The 20,368-nt window shown below is 35.3% G+C and overlaps 1 protein-coding gene across 2 annotated transcripts; it reads right to left on the reverse strand.

Annotated features, from left to right (window-relative positions):
* Window positions 1–1,141: 1,141 nt before the first annotated feature.
* On the reverse strand, window positions 1,142–18,314 carry LOC110442944. Of its 2 annotated transcripts, XR_002462056.1 has the most exons (5): window positions 18,240–18,314; window positions 13,717–14,271; window positions 9,073–9,189; window positions 1,975–8,690; window positions 1,142–1,934 (listed from the first exon to the last, which is right to left on the reverse strand). XR_002462056.1 is itself a non-coding variant. In XM_021486835.1 (4 exons), exons 2-4 carry the CDS (start codon window positions 14,203–14,205, stop codon window positions 8,151–8,153), a joined length of 1,146 nt encoding a protein of 381 aa, XP_021342510.1. In that variant the 5' UTR covers window positions 14,206–14,271; window positions 18,240–18,314; the 3' UTR covers window positions 1,142–8,150. The 2 variants fall into 2 exon arrangements, 1 of the variants encoding a protein (XP_021342510.1); XM_021486835.1 differs by having other exon boundaries at window positions 1,142–8,690.
* Between the last annotated feature and the right edge of the window lie 2,054 nt (window positions 18,315–20,368).

The following is a 20,368-nucleotide window of genomic DNA, read 5'->3' on the forward strand; positions in this document are numbered from 1 at the left end:
TATCATGACTGTGTTTAGCTCTTTAAGCACAGCAATGATATACATGTATATGGTATAGGGTCGATATCTCAACTGTTTCAAATTTATGGTCCATGATTTAAGTCCCTAGGGGTGTAGACAGGCCCTCGAGTCAATTCTGAGAATGGTTCCAATACAACCTGGTTGATTATAAACCACCTCTAAGTCCCAGAGATGAAGCCACACCAAAAAATGACTTCTCAAGAACCATTAAAGTGATTGTCTCAATACTTGGTTCAAATGTTACTGAAGAGGTCCTCACTAACAGACCAAGCATTGTTACTCTTTGTACCGATCTAAGGATTCAAGATGGCCATTTTGGCCTCTAATTAGCCAAAACATGTTTGCTTCTTCTCAAGAACCACTGAAACGGACTCCAAACTTGGAACATGTGTTCCTTGTGACATCCTGACCAAATATTGTAACTTTTCATTCAAATTCAAAAATCAGAACAGCCACCCCAGCCTCTGGTCTTAAAAATACCTTTTTATGCCAAGCCGAAAATCCAAGATGGCCGTCATGGTCTATGATTGCTAAGATGTTTTCAAATATCTTTTCCAGAAAACTGAAGTGATGGACTCCAAATTAAACTCAGTACAAATTTTCCTTTCACCCCTGTTAGTATCCAACTTTTTGTATGGAACTGATAATCTAAGATTACCACTCTGGTCATTGATTCGTCGAGAAATTGTCCACTTCTTCTCAAAAATGACCAGAGCAATCTATTCCCAAATTGGTACAGATGTGGCTCCAAAGGCCAAATCTACTTGTTTTTTGAGACCAGCCTGAAAATCCTAAGATGGCCACCTTGGCCTCTGGTTGGCTGCGACATAAATATTTTTGACTTCAATTCAAGAAGGGTAGCAGAGATACACTGTAAACTATATATACTGGGGTTTCTGTAGGAGATCCCAGATCAATTTTATCATGCATTTTTCGTGTTGATGCAAATGAAGAATGGCCATCCTGGCATCTTCTGATTTGCCAATAAATACTTATTCTCTAGTTACATAATCTGTGATTGACTTCAAACTTGGTCCTAAAGCATAAAGCCCATGAAACTCGTCCAAGTGTTAATTAGGTTTAATTAACTTTCAAACCAACTTAAATCAGACAACATATCAATAAGACAGAGACAATCAGTATTTTATTTTAAACCACATTTCCATAGAAATGTACATCAATTCTCAACAAGTGGCATACAATTTTAGAAATTATTACGACAATAAGATACTGTATCAACAGATAACCTTCTCATTATTTGGAATTGGTACATGGGAGCTCAAAGAAAACCGTAGAAGCCAGATCAACTCCTCATTATCACCAGACTGGCATTGTAGTATATCTGTTATTTTCCTGTCATCTAAAAGATTATATTATCATAACAAAGAAAATTGTTTTCTTAGATGAAAATAAGTATGGACGTTTGTGCTTCAAGAATGTCACAAAAAAGACAGAAATTCTATAAGTTGATTTACCATCTGGAATGAATGAATGAGCTTCCACTGTCTGAATCATTGTTCATATACTTTCACTTTTAACTGAAGAAATTTGTGAACAGTTTGTTTAACTTGTTATGAAATCCCTGTAACCTTTACGATTAATGTTTTGTTTAATATCAACTCAATCATAAACCATACTAATATACTGCAATTCAAAACAAATCTGAAGCAATGAAAATGTACAGTAAAGATAAAAAGTTTGTTACAAATGAAAGTAAGAAATGAATTATAAAACAGTTTTTATACTGAAGCATGAACATGTATATACAGTTTGTTTCACAAATCTGAAACATGTACAATAAATACACACTTTGTGTTACATCATATTTGATTAAAAGCTTGGAAACATTATCACTTGTCAATATAATGACCTTTTTATGACTTTATGACAGGACAGTAATGGATTACACTGACCTATGACCTTTATGACAGGACAGTAATGGAGTACACTGACCTATGACCTTTATGACAGGACAGTAATGGAGTACACTGACCTATGACCTTTATGTGAACTTTGACAGGACAGTAAATGAGTACACTGACCCATGACCTTTATGTGAACTTCGACAGGACAGTAATGGAGTACACTGACCCATGACCTTTATGTGAACTTTGACAGGACAGTAATGGAGTACACTGACCTATGACCTTTATGTTAACTTTGACAGGACAGTGAATGAGTACACTGACCTATGACCTTCATGTGAACTTTGACAGGACAGTAATGGAGTACACTGACCTATGACCTTTATATTAACTTTGGCAGGACATGATTTCATTTACCTGGTAACAGGCAATTGTGGAATCGTGTTTAAACTATCAATCGAGAATAAAATACTTGACATATGAATCTAATTGTTTGTCAAATGTAACGACAAAGAAATATGCAAGGAAAATACTGCCTTACTGGCAATCTAGCTTTTCCACCAATAAGGTATAACCCTGGGACACCTTCACTAGTTCAGCAACAGTTAGCATGGTCAGAGGCTTGATGGATGCCCACTCGCACATTCCACAAATAACTTGTTAGTTATTTACAAGCACCTTGGTAACTCCATCTATTAAAAAAACATTGAAATTATAAAACTCACCGACTTGTCTAGAATGAAGACCAACTACCACAGTTTGGAGAACGTCTACAAAAAAGGTAAAATCTAAGAAAATAAAAATATGAGCAAAAAAAATCTAAACAGGAAATTTAAAACAAAAGTCTACTAAAATACCCGGCCTTTAAGTTGTCTGTATACTTGTTTATACATAAGCAGAAAAAGCAGGCAGGAAAATTGCTTGAAACATAATGTCACTGTTGCATTTGAGCAGAATTTTTTGTAGTTTAATTAACGGGCCCCTGTACTTTTGCTGTCCTTAAAAAGCTTGATGAATGATTTATTTATTGATTTTTCTGTAATATATATATATATACAATAGGGACAAATGGGAGATAACCCAATAGTGCATTATACTGAACCAATTATGATAATGTTTGATATATATGTTAGACTGTAAAATTAATCAATCATGGTATATAACTCATTAGCAAAGTATAAAAATTAAGGGAGAATTAATGTATCTGCATTAGGGGAGCTAACTCAGTAAAATAATTGTATGAAGCAGCAATTTATCTCAATCAGGGGAGATAATCCAGTAAAACAATTGTATGAAGCAGCAATTTATCTCAAGTAGGGGAGACAACTCAGAAAAATAATTGTATGGAGAAGTAAATTGAATAATGACCTCACCACCATCAAGTTTGTAAGCAATTTTCGAGAATACTTGCCTAGTGCTTAACATCTGAAACTTCGGGATTGAAAAAAAATATGGAATACATGCAGTCATTGTTAAAGTTTCTTCTATTGTTTGCTATTATTATGAACAAAAAAAGCATGTAATGATGTATTCCTAACTCTACATGGTTCACTAGGGATACCCATGCAGGATCCCACATACAAAATAGGGGCACCCAGTGATCTCTTGTTTGTAAACTACCATTCTCTAAATTCTAACAAAAAAGCAAATAATTTGAGTTAAAAATGTTCCGTGCCTTGGTGATATTTGTACTGAAATGTGACATCATCTCTTCAACAAAAATAAAAATCCGAATCAGAATTTCCATATCCCCAATACCTAACATGACTAATTTTTTTTTACATAAAGGGAGATAACTTGTTTAATATCATGTGGTAATATAGCAATCACAGTCTATGACACGAACCTTACATACATAATCTTCTGATTATTTCATTGTGGAAGATGATCAATGAATTGACAACAAGTTTTATGAAACACCACAGGACCACACTGTTAGTTAATTAAACACCATAGGAACTAAATACCGTAAAGTTGTTAAATTTTGCTGGTTTAAAAGTTCCTGATTTTGTGTCCAGAACTTATTCATGGGGGTTTAATCTCGCAAATCATAATTTCTGTAAGTCTACTTTGGAACTCCTCGCAAAGAGTTCCAAGTGCTTGTTACTACTAGCAACGAACAACACGAGGATCTCAAAATATTAACGAGGCTTCCAATTTCGTGAATTTAACACATTTGAAAAATATGCAAATTTAAAACCCTTATAAATATTAGCAACTATACAGTATTGCTATAATAAGCACCATAGGGTCCTATATGTTAGTTTGGACATTCTCTTTTACAAAATAACAGATAAAGTAACAATGATATATTAAATGTATGATTTCTATAGATTTCTGAATAAAACAGTATTCAGTTTAAATTTTAAATCATGATGGTAACAGCAAAACATTCAAAAGATACTGAACAGAAATTGCTATATCTCATATTAGCAAATTCTGCAGTAATCTTTAAACATCATATCCTCGACACCATACATACATACATTCTTGAATTTCAGGGGTTAGGCTTACTTACATGCTCTGCAATCCTGGAATATGTCATGACGATATCAGATGCTTTGTATGTGGCACCTTGTTGATGATACAAGAAGGTTAGTTAATCATCAGATGTACATTAAAGGATTTCACAGCAACATAATGCTAAAATTGACCCACTTTGAAGCTTCTGAAATATTCAAAGGACAAATAACATTGTGGTGATTGGCGAGATTTTGTTACCTGAAACCAACCAAATAGCTAGCCACATGTCTCCGATCTGGTCACAAGATATCCCAGGGGGCCCCAGAATGTAAGTGAGCTTAACCTCTGGAATATCAAGGATATGTGAGCTACTGATGCAATCAAGCCGGATATCTTGGATGGCTACATGAACAAGTCAACATGGCTTCAAATTACACTGTTTATAATCAATATTACCAAATATTAGATAATCAATGCTGAAAATTATACTTATAAACAATTCCTTTTAAAATCTGATAGTCTTGGTCTAGGTCACCAAAGACAACTGTGAATGGTTAAGAAACACTGGAATTATTTGGGGTATTACAATCACCTAGGAAACTATGTCATAATATGCCATGATATGTTTGCTTTACAGATAAATTATGTTAAGGGGAGATAACTTGTGGACACAATTTACAATACAGACTACTTTAGTACTGTACTAAGATCATTTTCAGAACACCCACACACAGTAACAATACTTACAGCATACATTGCTTTATGGTAGGTTTTGTTTGAGTGTAAACATGTCATTGGTATAATCATAACTACTGTTTGTAAAATATGCTTTTTATGGGCCTTTAGTTGAAAGTCAATATTTTGTATACTTCACTTAACTTTAGATCATCATATACTACCAAAACCATATTTGACCAATAGCAATCTAGAACTACATAATTACAAGCAGAGGTGAATCTTAAAACAGCTTTCTAGGAAAGATGTGAGTGTGTCTGTGTTGTAGGGGGATGGAGGGGGGGGGGGGGTTCCAATATTGTGCTGCTGATACATAAGAAGTGCAAAACAAAGGTTCAAAACTTCCCTCCACTCATGATCTGCCGAGGAGTTGCATTATAATGAACCTGCTAAGGAAGTCACTTTTGAAACCACTTTTATTGTTAAAGTGTTGGTTTCTCTGAACAGCTTCTACTGTAAAAACATGTGCTGATATCACAGTCTTCATGGACATTTTTCATTCAAAACAAACTTTTATTTTTGATAAAGTCTAATTTTACCACTAAACATGGCACCCACACCTCTATATTTACAACAAAAACCAGTGAGGAAGCCTTGTGTATAATGGCGAGAAAGGGGCGTTGATGTGTAAAACATAACGTGTTATTCAAGTATACTAAATAAACATCAGACGAATACATGCAAAGCCTAGATAAAAACCAAATAAGCTTTGGACAGTAACGATGAGTAATGCCTTTATTTATAACACACATAAAATAAATATGGGACGAATACACTTATGTAACACATTTGTGTAACACACCAGCACACATGCTAAACAATTGGTCAAAAGAGCCTGAAATCGCTCACCTGGCTATTTTGGAAATCAAGTTAATACAATTATATGAGGACATGAGTTTGGGAGGTCAGCTCCAGGAATGTTAAGGTCATTATAAGTTTTGATCCCCATGGGCTAAGGACACTACCCATGCTGCCACAACAATTTAGGTAAAAATTGTCCATTAGTTTGGGAAGAGATGCCATTTAAAGTAAATATTTCAAAACTACATCTTTTGCCTTAGCCCTCAGGAGGGTCAATCCCTTCATTTGTGAAACTTTAGATCCAAATGGGGATAAGCATGCTTACACTACCATTTGGTTTAAATCTGCTCAGTAGTTTTGGAGATGTAGTCATTTAAAGCAGATAAGAAAATGTGACCTTTTGCAGGGGTATACAATTGCCTATTTAGAGTACTTTAGAACTGCAGGAATATTTAGAAAATAATTCTAGCCCACCTACTGTTATAGTAAATATTGAAACTGTCACAAGTCCTGACATAGAATCTATCTGCCTGAGGCAGAGGGTTAATGGAATTGTTACCCTACCTTTACCCCCTCCATTTGTATCAATTCAGAGCCCCATGGGCTAAGCATGCTACCACTAAACTCTGGTTGAAATCCACTAGTGAGTACAAATGTACTTTGAAAAAAGATGTCAATTTTTGTTTATCAGCCGATCCGGTGACTTTTGACCCCACCCCTCTACCCAATGGATGGTCAACCCTTCTAATTGTATTACTTTACATCAAAATTTGGTTAAAATCTTCTCAGTAGTTCATGCAAAAATTTGAAGCACAACAGATGACAAACGGACAAAGCACCATTACATAAACTCACCCGATACCTTCTACAAACTCACCAAATAAATAATGGACAAATCTTAATTATCAACCTGTCTTTTATCATTATTTCAACAAGTGAAAACTCTTATTTTAGCGATGCATATCTTTCCCTCCTAAGCAGAACACGATAAAATGAACTGATGATTAAAAGAAATTCCTACTACGACTAAAAACAAATATGAAAACTGAAACATTTTCAATAAAAAAAATAAAGACAAAATACCATGTGAGATTTTTTATGAAATACATTTAACTAATGCAATTTAAGAGTTCATCTCAGTGCTCAAACTGATGTATAGCACTTAATTGTCATTTAATAATGGGGTTTTTTCATCTTTTTTATGGAAATAAATTTCTTCAATACATCCAAAATCAACAAAAAGCAGAAGTAAGAAAATCCAAGTCTATCTTTATATGAACACAGTTAATTCCTTTAAATGTAAATCTCATTTTTTCTTCTACTTTTTATTAAGAAAATTTGCAAAACAATTACTAACAATTTTGTTTTGTTTCATTCCAGTAAACATGATTCAATGACGATTTTTTTATGAAATTTAATGAGAATAATCAATGATGTAATTACCATTTTCAATTAAGGAAACTATAACAATGAATATCAACATAATAGGCTACAAACAAAGTGTGCGTTGTATGGGAGTTTCAATAATTGCATTGTTTTTCTTTCCTGATACTGTAAATAGTATGTTGTGTCCCCTATCTTACCATTATACTGATACAGACCGAGTTACCCGATACTGTACATTGTATGTTGTGTGCCCTATCTTACCATTATCCTGATACAGACAGAGTTACCTGATACTGTACATTGCATGTTGTGTGCCCTATCTTACCATTATACTGATCCAGACCGAGTTACCCGATACTGTACATTCTATGTTGTGTGCCCTATCTTACCATTATACTGATACAGACCGAGTTACCTGATACTGTACATTGTATGTTGTGTGCCCTATCTTACCATTATCCTGATACAGACCGATATACCTAAACGAGTTTTATTGATCTGATTGAATCAAAATACAAATTGTGTGATAATTCTTACCCATATACCTGTTTCCTCTACTCTACATGAGAAGTCTAAACCACAGGCATTAGCCTAACTTGTCTGTGAATAAACATATAGTTATAGGTGTATTGACAGACAAGCTAGTGTCAGTGGTTTTACCTGTCTGCTGGACTTAAAATTCCCTATTTGTTCTTTAAGATTAGTACTTTTCCCATTTTATGCCCAATTTTTTTTATAATTTGATAGGGTCTGCTTCAATTAGCATATTGTGAAAAGTAAAGCACAAACATCCTAGATATAATACATAACACCTGGCAATAAAATTAATTCACAGCTTGTTCCAACTTTTACCATTACATTGTGTTCTGTGGGTACTGACTAGCTAATCTGAGTGAGTTTGTCCCGGGTAACATATCGTGGAGAAGTTGAATTCCCATTCTGTTCCGTCACCAAAACACCAAAGATTTCCTCTTCCACTTCGTACGGCGACTCAGAAAAGTCAAACATTAATCCCAGAATAACATTAAGGGCGGCCATGTCATATTTATGACAGCCCATGTACCTAAAACGAGGTTTAAGATCATAATTACAGCCAAAATTCTGAGCACCTGTGGGATTTATGCATTCTTCTGTTAACGCACATTTAACCCATGGTAACATCAAATCTTGTCGTATTTTCTCTGTGTTGTAAATAATCAACTGGTTGGCTTTTGCTGCCCTTAAAAAGAAGTAATTATTCTGCTTGGTTTTGAAATATTTGAACATCTTTGGGTGGATAAGAGCAGAGGCAGGTTCCTGGATGGTCCAGGCCGCGATTCCCTCCTTTTGTGCCTGAGCTAATACCTTATTGAGCTTGCTGGTGGTGAAGTGTTCGGGCGGCTCCAGCCATATCACAGCTCCATATTCCTTAAGTGTCTCCTAAAACATCAATTCAATGACAGCTACACATTCTTCTAGCTAATTTGGAAAAGGCACTTTTAAACTTCTTTATTTTTAAAAAGTACATTTTTGCATTATTTAACAGTAAACATGGTATAAATATAGATTGTACATATATTCCAAGTTACAGGTTCAACAATAACACTAGTCTGTTAGTCCTGGACAAGTAAAAAATATGAAGGACTAGTAAATGTTTCCTGCAGACGTGTTAATTTTTTTCACATCCTCTCCCTCAAAGAAATCTATAATTTGTCATTTTAGCCTAGGTAAATGAAAGTTAGAGATGTTTTGGATAGCCACTGTCTTAGCCAAAGGACACCATTTATAATAGAGTTCAGACAGCACCTGTTTATTTACTCACCTGTACAGCCAAGGGCCGATAACTCTTGGTATCCAGGTATCTAACGTGTGATGGAAATTTATCAAACGGAAACACTTTTAGGCTACATGTCCTCGTCTTGTTGCAGAACTTAACCATCTGTACAGATACGGATGAAAATAATATGAAAATTGTATTGTAAATATGGATATTAACACTTTATGCAAAGAATCAACAACTATTCAAGACATATTCTGAAAGATCAGAATAATGTGATTGATGAATTGCCTGACAATACTGTTTACCAGGAATAAACCATATTCGCCCCATGTCAATGTTGTCTTTCACCTTTAATTACTATGTAATTATGTTGTTTACTACTAGTGCAATATTCGATTCACTGTAATGATAAATTTGACCTAGACAAAAAAGGCGAAAATTAAACAGCAGCCAAATTTCTTCCCTACACAGTAATCTCCCCTACACAGTAATCTCCCTTACACAGTAATCTCCCCTACACAGTAATCTCCCTTACACAGTAATCTCCTCTACACAGTAATCCCCCCCCCCCTACACAGTAATCTCCCCTTCACAGTAATCACCCCTACACAGTAATCTCCCTTACACAGTAATCTCCTCTACACAGTAATCCCCCCCCCCCCTACACAGTAATCTCCCCTACAAAGTAATCTCCCCTACACAGTAATCTCCCCTACACAGTAATAAGACCGTGTGTCATCCATCACATAGTCATCAATAGTTCCACTCTAGGTTATATTCAACATTTTAACAAGGTTGTATATCATACAGGTTTCCATTAGGTTTTGAACATTTTGCTATTCTGTGTCGGTAATAAAGCTAAGCCATTCAAATGAGCATTTTCTCAGGTAACCATGTAAGTAAAATCTAACAAAGCATGTAACTATGTAGCCAAAGCTACCTTTACATAGAAAGATACAGAGACCAGGTATTAACAGCATTTAACCCAATTCCCAGATGAGACATAAAGATAAAAAAGGGAAGTAACTCTTCTGTTTGTGATAATGAAAAAATGTTCTGAATTTTTAAGTTATCATGAACATAATTATCAAAATTTAAAAAAGCCTTATGCACAAGACTTAGCCTTACTATTTTGAACATTTAAAGTAAAGGTCAATGAACAGTTCAAAAATAAGACAAAGTATTTTGAGAAATCAATCATTCCTTGTACTTAAAAAAGTGGCCTCCCATCCCACCCGACACACAGTCATAAGTGAAACAAGAGGCCCAATGGGCCTGCATCGCTCACCTGGTATTAATCTCACAATTGTAATCTTAAAAGAGGACTAAAATACAGCTTCAGGCAGAATATCAGTGTTTGATTCATAAGAACCTATTAAAAGATTTAAACATATGACGCCTGTGACCTTGAATGTAGAACAAGGACATTAGGTTGAAAGTGGGTCAAGGTCATTCATTTGAACAAACTTGGGAGTTCTTCATCCCAGCATGCTACAGGCCCAATTTCAGTACCCTGGGCCTTTTTTTGACCCCTGTGACCTTGAAAGTGGGTCAAGGTCATTCATTTAAACAAACTTGGTAGCCCTTCATCCCAGCATGCTACAGGCCCAACTTCAGTACCCTGTGTCTTTTGGTTATTGAGAAGAAGTCGTTTGAAGATTTTACGACATTTGACCCCTGTGACCTTGAAAGTGGGTCAAAGTCAATTAATTGTACAAACTTGGTAGATGTTTATCCCAGCATGCTACAGGCCCAATTTCAGTACCCTGGGCCTTTTGGTTATTCAGAAGAAGTTGTTTACCTTCAGGCCAGGTGAGCTAAAAAGGTCTGTCACTCCTTTCAATATTATAGTGAAAAATCTAAATGACAATCTATATAATATATCTAAGTCTAATCATGCCTCCTCCTGGAAGGTGTTTTAAAAAATATGTTGGAAATATTGGCAAGAATGGACACAACCTCCCTCAACTTCCAAGACACCAAGCTTAAGAAAGACATAGGAAGTTTTGTGAGAAAAGATTTCCTTGAAATTCTAAAACCTATAGGATCACTCAACTGTTAACAATCAACATCACAAATATGGGATAGAATTATTGTTTTGTTTTGGCTCCTTTAACCATATGGTGTATATGGGGATGTCACTGTCACCAGTAATTATGGTGCATGTATGTACATCTCTCACCGTTTGCAAAAGACAGCTACGTACAATGAACATACCTGTTGAGACAGCTACGTACAATGAACATACCTGTTGAGACAGCTACGTACAATGAACATACCTGTTGAGACAGCTACGTACAATGAACATACCTGTTGAGACAGCTACGTACAATGAACATACCTGTTGAGACAGCTACGTACAATGAACATACCTGTTGAGACAGCTACGTACAATGAACATACCTGTTGAGACAGCTACGTACAATGAACATACCTGTTGAGACAGCTACGTACAATGAACATACCTGTTGAGATAGCTACGCACAATAACATACCTGTTGAGATAGCTACGTACAATAACATACCTGTAGAGATAGCTACGTACAATAACATACCTGTAGAGATAGCTACGTACAATGAACATACCTGTTGAGATAGCTACGTACAATAACATACCTGTTGAGATAGCTACGTACAATAACATACCTGTTGAGATAGCTACGTACAATAACATACCTGTTGAGATAGCTACGTACAATAACATACCTGTTGAGATAGCTACGTACAATAACATACCTGTTGAGATAGCTACGTACAATAACATACCTGTTGAGATAGCTACGTACAATAACATACCTGTTGAGATAGCTACGTACAATAACATACCTGTTGAGATAGCTACGTACAATAACATACCTGTTGAGATAGCTACGTACAATAACATACCTGTTGAGATAGCTACGTACAATAACATACCTGTTGAGATAGCTACGTACAATAACATACCTGTTGAGATAGCTACGTACAATAACATACCTGTTGAGATAGCTACGTACAATAACATACCTGTTGAGATAGCTACGTACAATAACATACCTGTTGAGATAGCTACGTACAATAACATACCTGTTGAGATAGCTACGTACAATAACATACCTGTTGAGATAGCTACGTACAATAACATACCTGTTGAGATAGCTACGTACAATAACATACCTGTTGAGATAGCTACGTACAATAACATACCTGTTGAGATAGCTACGTACAATAACATACCTGTTGAGATAGCTACGTACAATAACATACCTGTTGAGATAGCTACGTACAATAACATACCTGTTGAGATAGCTACGTACAATAACATACCTGTTGAGATAGCTACGTACAATAACATACCTGTTGAGATAGCTACGTACAATAACATACCTGTTGAGATAGCTACGTACAATAACATACCTGTTGAGATAGCTACGTACAATAACATACCTGTTGAGATAGCTACGTACAATAACATACCTGTTGAGATAGCTACGTACAATAACATACCTGTTGAGATAGCTACGTACAATAACATACCTGTTGAGATAGCTACGTACAATAACATACCTGTTGAGATAGCTACGTACAATAACATACCTGTTGAGATAGCTACGTACAATAACATACCTGTTGAGATAGCTACGTACAATAACATACCTGTTGAGATAGCTACGTACAATAACATACCTGTTGAGATAGCTACGTACAATAACATACCTGTTGAGATAGCTACGTACAATAACATACCTGTTGAGATAGCTACGTACAATAACATACCTGTTGAGATAGCTACGTACAATAACATACCTGTTGAGATAGCTACGTACAATAACATACCTGTTGAGATAGCTACGTACAATAACATACCTGTTGAGATAGCTACGTACAATAACATACCTGTTGAGATAGCTACGTACAATAACATACCTGTTGAGATAGCTACGTACAATAACATACCTGTTGAGATAGCTACGTACAATAACATACCTGTTGAGATAGCTACGTACAATAACATACCTGTTGAGATAGCTACGTACAATAACATACCTGTTGAGATAGCTACGTACAATAACATACCTGTTGAGATAGCTACGTACAATAACATACCTGTTGAGATAGCTACGTACAATAACATACCTGTTGAGATAGCTACGTACAATAACATACCTGTTGAGATAGCTACGTACAATAACATACCTGTTGAGATAGCTACGTACAATAACATACCTGTTGAGATAGCTACGTACAATAACATACCTGTTGAGATAGCTACGTACAATAACATACCTGTTGAGATAGCTACGTACAATAACATACCTGTTGAGATAGCTACGTACAATAACATACCTGTTGAGATAGCTACGTACAATAACATACCTGTTGAGATAGCTACGTACAATAACATACCTGTTGAGATAGCTACGTACAATAACATACCTGTTGAGATAGCTACGTACAATAACATACCTGTTGAGATAGCTACGTACAATAACATACCTGTTGAGATAGCTACGTACAATAACATACCTGTTGAGATAGCTACGTACAATAACATACCTGTTGAGATAGCTACGTACAATAACATACCTGTTGAGATAGCTACGTACAATAACATACCTGTTGAGATAGCTACGTACAATAACATACCTGTTGAGATAGCTACGTACAATAACATACCTGTTGAGATAGCTAAGTACAATAACATACCTGTTGAGATTCTGTCGTACTGATTCCCAGATCATAGATAAGAATTTTTTGTTGAGGAAGAATCTTTTGGGTAGATTTAACAAACTTGAGAGCTTCTTCATAGTGGCCTGGCAATGCTGAGGTCCCAATGATCGGCGTCTCCTTCATCTCACTGCTAACAACCTTAGCCTCCTTGTCGTAAAATCCAAGTCGTTCCAGGTACACATGATCCACTTTTAATTCCTCTTCATTAGAAGTCCTTATGTTAGTTGGGATGTTTTTGATGTTGTTGATTTGTTTGTGGGTCTGCGTGACGATGGTATGCAGGTTTGGGGAGGGATTGGACAGGAGCCATATAGAAGTGGAAGTAGCAGCAATGAATAGGAGACATATATAGAAATTTTTGGTCTTCATTTGGTCGCTAAAACTAAAACTTTTCCACTTTGGAAGCACTTCACTAAGAAATTGAGTCGCTCGCTTGATGAATGGGGTTTTCGAATTCACCATCATCTACCCCATGCTGTCCAATAAAGTCTCATTTTGTCACTGTGAAACTAAACACCAACCTTTGTTGATCTAAATAGAAGAAAAAAAATTAAAAAAAATGTACAAACTGATAATAGAAGCTTAATAAAACGTGTACAAACTGATAATAGAAGCTTGATATACAACGTGTACAAACTGATAATAGAAGCTTGACACAACGTGTATAAACTGATAATAGAAGGTTGATACAACGTGTAAAAACTGATAATAGAAGCTTGACACAACGTGTACAAAATGATAATAGAAGATTGATACAACTTGTATAAACTGATAATAGAAGCTTGACACAACGTGTACAAACTGATAATAGAAGCTTGACACAACGTGTATAAACTGATAATAGAAGATTGATACAACGTGTAAAAACTGATAATAGAAGCTTGATACAACGTGTAAAAACTGATAATAGAAGCTTGACACAACGTGTACAAACTGATAATAGAAACTTGTTACAACGTGTATAAACTGATAATAGAAGCTTGACACAACGTGTAAAAACTGATAATAGAAGATTGATACAACTTGTTTAAACTGATAATAGAAGCTTGACACAACGTTTACAAACTGATAATAGAAGATTGATACAACGTGTATAAACTGATAATAGAAGCTTGACACTACGTGTACAAACTGATAATAGAAGCTTGACACAAAGTGTACAAACTGATAATAAAAGATTGATACAACTTGTATAAACTGATAATAGAAGCTTGACACTACGTGTACAAACTGATAATAGAAGCTTGACATAACGTGTACAAACTGATAATAGAAGCTTGTTACAACGTGTATAAACTGATAATAGAAGCTTTACACAACGTGTACAAACTGATAATAGAAGCTTTATACAACGTGTATAAACTGATAATAGAAGATTGATACAGCGTGTAAAAACTGATAATAGAAGCTTGATACAACGTGTATAAACTGATAATAGAAGATTGACACAACGTGTACAAACTGATAATAGAAGCTTGACACAACGTGTATAAACTGATAACAGAAGCTTGACACAACGTTTATAAACTGATAATAGAAGCTTGACACAACGTGTACAAACTGATAAAAGAAGCTTGAAACAACATGTCCAATTGATAATACAAGATTGATACAACGTGTACAACCTGATAATAGAAGCTTGACACAACATGTACAAACTGATAATAGAAGCTTGACACAACGTGTACAAACTGATAATATAAGCTTGACACAACATGTCCAATTGATAATAGAAGATTGATACAACGTGTACAACCTGATAATAGAAGCTTGACACAACGTGTACAAACTGATAATAGAAGATTGACACAATGTGTACAAACTGATAATAGAAGATTGATACAACGTGTACAAACTGATAATAGAAGCTTGACACAACGTGTACAAAATGATAATAGAAGCTTGACACAACATGAACAAATTGATAATAGAAGCTTCACACAACGTGTATAAACTGATAATAGAAGCTTGAAACAACGTGTACAAACTGATAATATAAGCTTGATACAACTTGTATAAACTGATAATAGAAGCTTGACACAACTTGTATAAACTGATAATAGAAGCTTTGCACAACGTGTACAAACTGATAATAGAAACTTGAAACAACGTGTATAAACTGATAATAGAAGCTTTGCACAACGTGTACAAACTGATAATATAAGCTTGACACAACATGTCCAATTGATAATACAAGATTGATACAACGTGTACAACCTGATAATAGAAGCTTGAAACAACGTGTACAAACTGATAATAGAAACTTGAAACAACGTGTATAAACTGATAATAGAAGATTGATACAACGTGTATAAACTGATAATAGAAGATTGACACAACGTGTATAAACTGATAATAGAAGATTGACACAACGTGTATAAACTGATAATAGAAGATTGATACAACGTGTACAAACTGATAATAGAAGCTTGATACAACGTGTATAAGAACAAATACATTATAAACAAGACATGTTCAATTAGGCAGATTTCAGTGTGTTAAGAGCGTACCATCATCTCCACATTTTCAACCTTAGATTTAATTTGTATTTGTTAAACCATTAAACCATGCTGTATGATGGCTAAATAATCTTGTACCCAGCTGATACAAGCTATCTTTTACCTTAAAGAATATAATATTTAAAGGGAAAAATGGGCTGTTCTTTTCTTAAAATATAAATAAATAAATATACAACATTTGATATAGCGCCCTATCTAGCTAACATAAGCCACTCTAAAGCGCGTTACAGTACATAGATATACAATTTAATACAGTCAATACAATTAGCATATATATTAATCAATACAATATTGAGGAATTCGCAGGAGCTGCCTTATCAGGCGCTAACTACTTGTCCTATGCCACCTGGCTAATATCTCCCTATGTGTGTATGCCTGTGTGTGTGTGTGCTGGGAATGTATTGTGTTCTGATTGTAGTGGGATCGTGCTTCCAACGGTATCATTTATACTTGCCACCTCACTTGAATGCTACAGCACAGATACTGCAACACCCACCCCAGACCATTTTATACTCCACCTGGGTTGTTGGAGTTGTGTGGGCAGGAGAAAAACACTTTTTCTAATATTCCATGCGTACGGCGACTTCGGGGATCGAACCCCGGCCGCCTGCTTGGAAAGCCAGAGCTTCAACCACTCGACCAATCCGCCCATCTCTTAGATATAAAGTTGTTTCTATTCAAGCCATATTGAATCACTGTAACTTAAAAACTTCCTCAACATAATTGTAGGTTTATGTACATGCATTACAACCAGAAAGAGTTATGTCATTGTCACAATTTGTGTGATGTTTCAATGACCAGTATGGTTCATACCCCGTCGCCTTCATCAGACCAAAGACCAGAGAAGCATATGTAAGGTGTAAATTATGTATGAGTTGGCAATATAAAATCAAAGTCAATTTGGATATGCAATAAACGTATTTACACTTAGTTGTTATAACTGTATGAAATGATTAATCATGCCAACAATTTGATTTAGCTACACTTTGCTTAATAGCTGTTCATAGATGTGCGATAGTTTATGAACCCCTCATCTCGGTTCAGAACTTGCCCACTGCCCAACCTTAGAGTGCAAGCCTAGCTTATGGAATTGATACAATATACTAGAGAAGAAGAATTCCATTCATCGTTTTATTTGTTTTCATTTTTGAGTATTCTCCCCTCTTTAAACAAGATGAAACAACCGAAAGGAGTTTTTCCTATTGTAATTTCCCTTATCAAGTTTTACATGCCTTGTGGTGAATAAAACGGAAATTTTCCACAACAATGAGATTTTTCAAAAATTGTAAAATTATTCCAGATCCAGGAACGAAATATTTCAGATTTTAAGTTTTATAAAATAACAAGGAAAAGGTTGAATTATACACAAATTAACAACTAACAAATTTAATATGCAACTAATGAATTTCTTATTTATGTTAAAATTATTCCCAGCGGAATCAACTGCAACTTTTAAATGAAAATCATGTACAAGGTAGGAAAACATTCCAGGACTTGTTTTAATTACAAATGTAGCTTACATGTACTCGTTATTTGAAGTAAAACCTACATTTTACAGGTTACACATAATAAATCACATCTTTCTCAATGCAAACTACAAAAAAAGAACTGGACCGCACCCCCGCTATTCAAGACATACGTCATGTCTAATAGTAATCTGATAATCGTAGCTATATAGCTATCACACTATCCTGGTTGATATTATTTGACTTGAAAGTTGAATCATATCACACTATTAACAAAGTCGAATTGGCGTTCCGATCTCCATTCATTAGTTCAAGTATTGTTCAAAGTCAAACATTTTTGCGATGATCATGTCTAAATGTCATCAAGATCGTCATTGAAAATCACGTTTTGTGATGTTATTTGACACCAATTTTACAATTGTGTCGATGACTTCGGAAAAAAATGTGTAAATAGCAGAAGGTCTTTAAAATTTAACTTAAGCTGTATACAGATAAGCTAACAGCAGACACATACCATAAAACTTTGATCGACTCGACGAAACACATCACGTCAGTGGTGGCGGACATCTTGCCGGTGTCAAGGGAATTTGTTACTTCCGTCTTTTCGCCGACCATAAATTAAGGATGCATGTACGTAATATATAATTCGTTAAGGTTAAGAAAACATAATGTTAAATTGTAGTTGATATCAAAGGCTATTATCTATATAAATACTTTTTAAAACAATAATTAATAAGCATTTTTCCCCCATTATTTTATTGTTTTTTTTTCTTGGAGCTATTTGTGTAGTTGGTCAAGGTCAAATTAATGTATTTTAAGTTCTATATATATAATCTAATTCCGTGGTTATATACTCCACAGAGACCAAAATGGCTGTAATGCGGAGGGGGTTGAGAACGCATGCGATACTTAGCTTCGTTTAATCCCAGTTGGTAGGGATTGATGCTTTAAATGCCTCTATTGCTTGCGCCCCGACTGTGATGTCGTCCAGGTGGTTCCAATCTGTGGCTGTTCACATAAAGAATGAGCTTCTTTATGTTCCGTGTTGAATTTTGGTATTATGACTGCTCTGTTATTATTCCTGATTGAATTTGGAATTGGTCTTGATGTCTCGCAGTCCTGGAATATACGCTGTCTTGTTTTCCATTTTTCACGTTGGAAATTTTAATAAAGTCTTTGCTAGGCATTGATATGGAATTTGCTCCTCTACAATTTTATAATAGAATGTTAGTCTCTGTTGTTTTCGTCTTGATGCTAGTGGTGGAAGTTGTAGCTCATTGAGTAGTTTGGTCATGAATCCCTCTTCCCTTGTTCTGTAAGCCTTCTGGATGAAATGTGCCCCTCTCCGTTGGATGCTTTCCAATTTGTTAATGCTCGTCTTTATGTAGTACGGGTCCCAGATTATTGCTACATATTCCAAGATGGATCTGACAAGAGCAATGTATGCTGTCTTTCTATATTCTCTGGGACAGTGTTGTAGATTGCGTCGTAGAAATCCTAAGGGTAGAACTGGCTTAAGTTAAGCTTATTTACCGATACCGAATGTGACGTTACTTGGATCATTAACGTATCTCATATCTATACTTATAGAGGGGTTCCTGATGTTTTCACCGATGCATTTTTAGTCTATTTTTAAAAGTGTTAACAGTGGGGGCTAAAATCAAATATTCTTACAATTCGCAAAGCAAAATTAAAAAAAAAGTTCTTTCGAATATCTAATGTTATGGAAATACTTTCGTTGGAAGTCCTGTCTTTGTGATTGATCTTTCCACATTTAAATAAAATCTGTTGCATAATTATCGTAAATATTGCATGGTTGTTACATATCTTCTGATGTCGCTAATTACTTTGTAGATTAATTTAGATATAATCTGAAGACGCGTCTTGATCACTGTCGCATGATGTGTCACTTTTCGTTTGAACTGGCTATGTATTCTCTACATTATTCCCATTTACTAATTCTGGGTGACTTTAATTTTAAGGAAATAAACTGGGAACTTGGATCAACAACCACAAGGGAAAATCATCCAGCCATTTCTTGAAACAACCAGGGACGGCTTCGTCTATCAACATGTTAACACCTAACTAGATACTGCGAAGGACAAATCCCAAATATTTTGGACCTTATCTTCACAAAGGAGGAGGAAATGATTGATGACATTAGCTATCTACCATCATTAGGTAAAAGTGACCATTTGACCTAATTTTTTGATATGTGTACTTATAACGCCACCACACCATCACAAGAGGGAGTAGATATCAAACAGTATAACTAACCAAGATCTGAGTAACTGGAATTTTGAAAGCTTTGGATAAACTTTCTGTCTTCATGTAGTTATCATGTAGTTGTCATGTAGTTATCATGTAGTGTCAACGTCGACGTAAGCTGATCCAACTTCTTGAGACGCATCTATATACTGTTCTCTAATCACGTTCGGTTGTGAGTAACAGGTTGGTACACATTTTTGGTGACGATGACGCCAGTGATTGTTTAACCGAGCTTTAAAACTATTTAAGGAGGGGGCCTCTACAACTATATTTGGTAGAGAGTTCCACACGTCCACGACCCTACTGCTGTACATGTTCCTCGTTACATTGAGCCTCATCCTTCTCTTGAAGAGTTTTTTGGAATTTCCTCTTGTT

Source organism: Mizuhopecten yessoensis, unplaced genomic scaffold, assembly GCF_002113885.1.
Source record: "Mizuhopecten yessoensis strain PY_sf001 unplaced genomic scaffold, ASM211388v2 scaffold716313, whole genome shotgun sequence".
NCBI classification, from domain to species: Eukaryota; Metazoa; Mollusca; class Bivalvia; order Pectinida; family Pectinidae; genus Mizuhopecten; species Mizuhopecten yessoensis.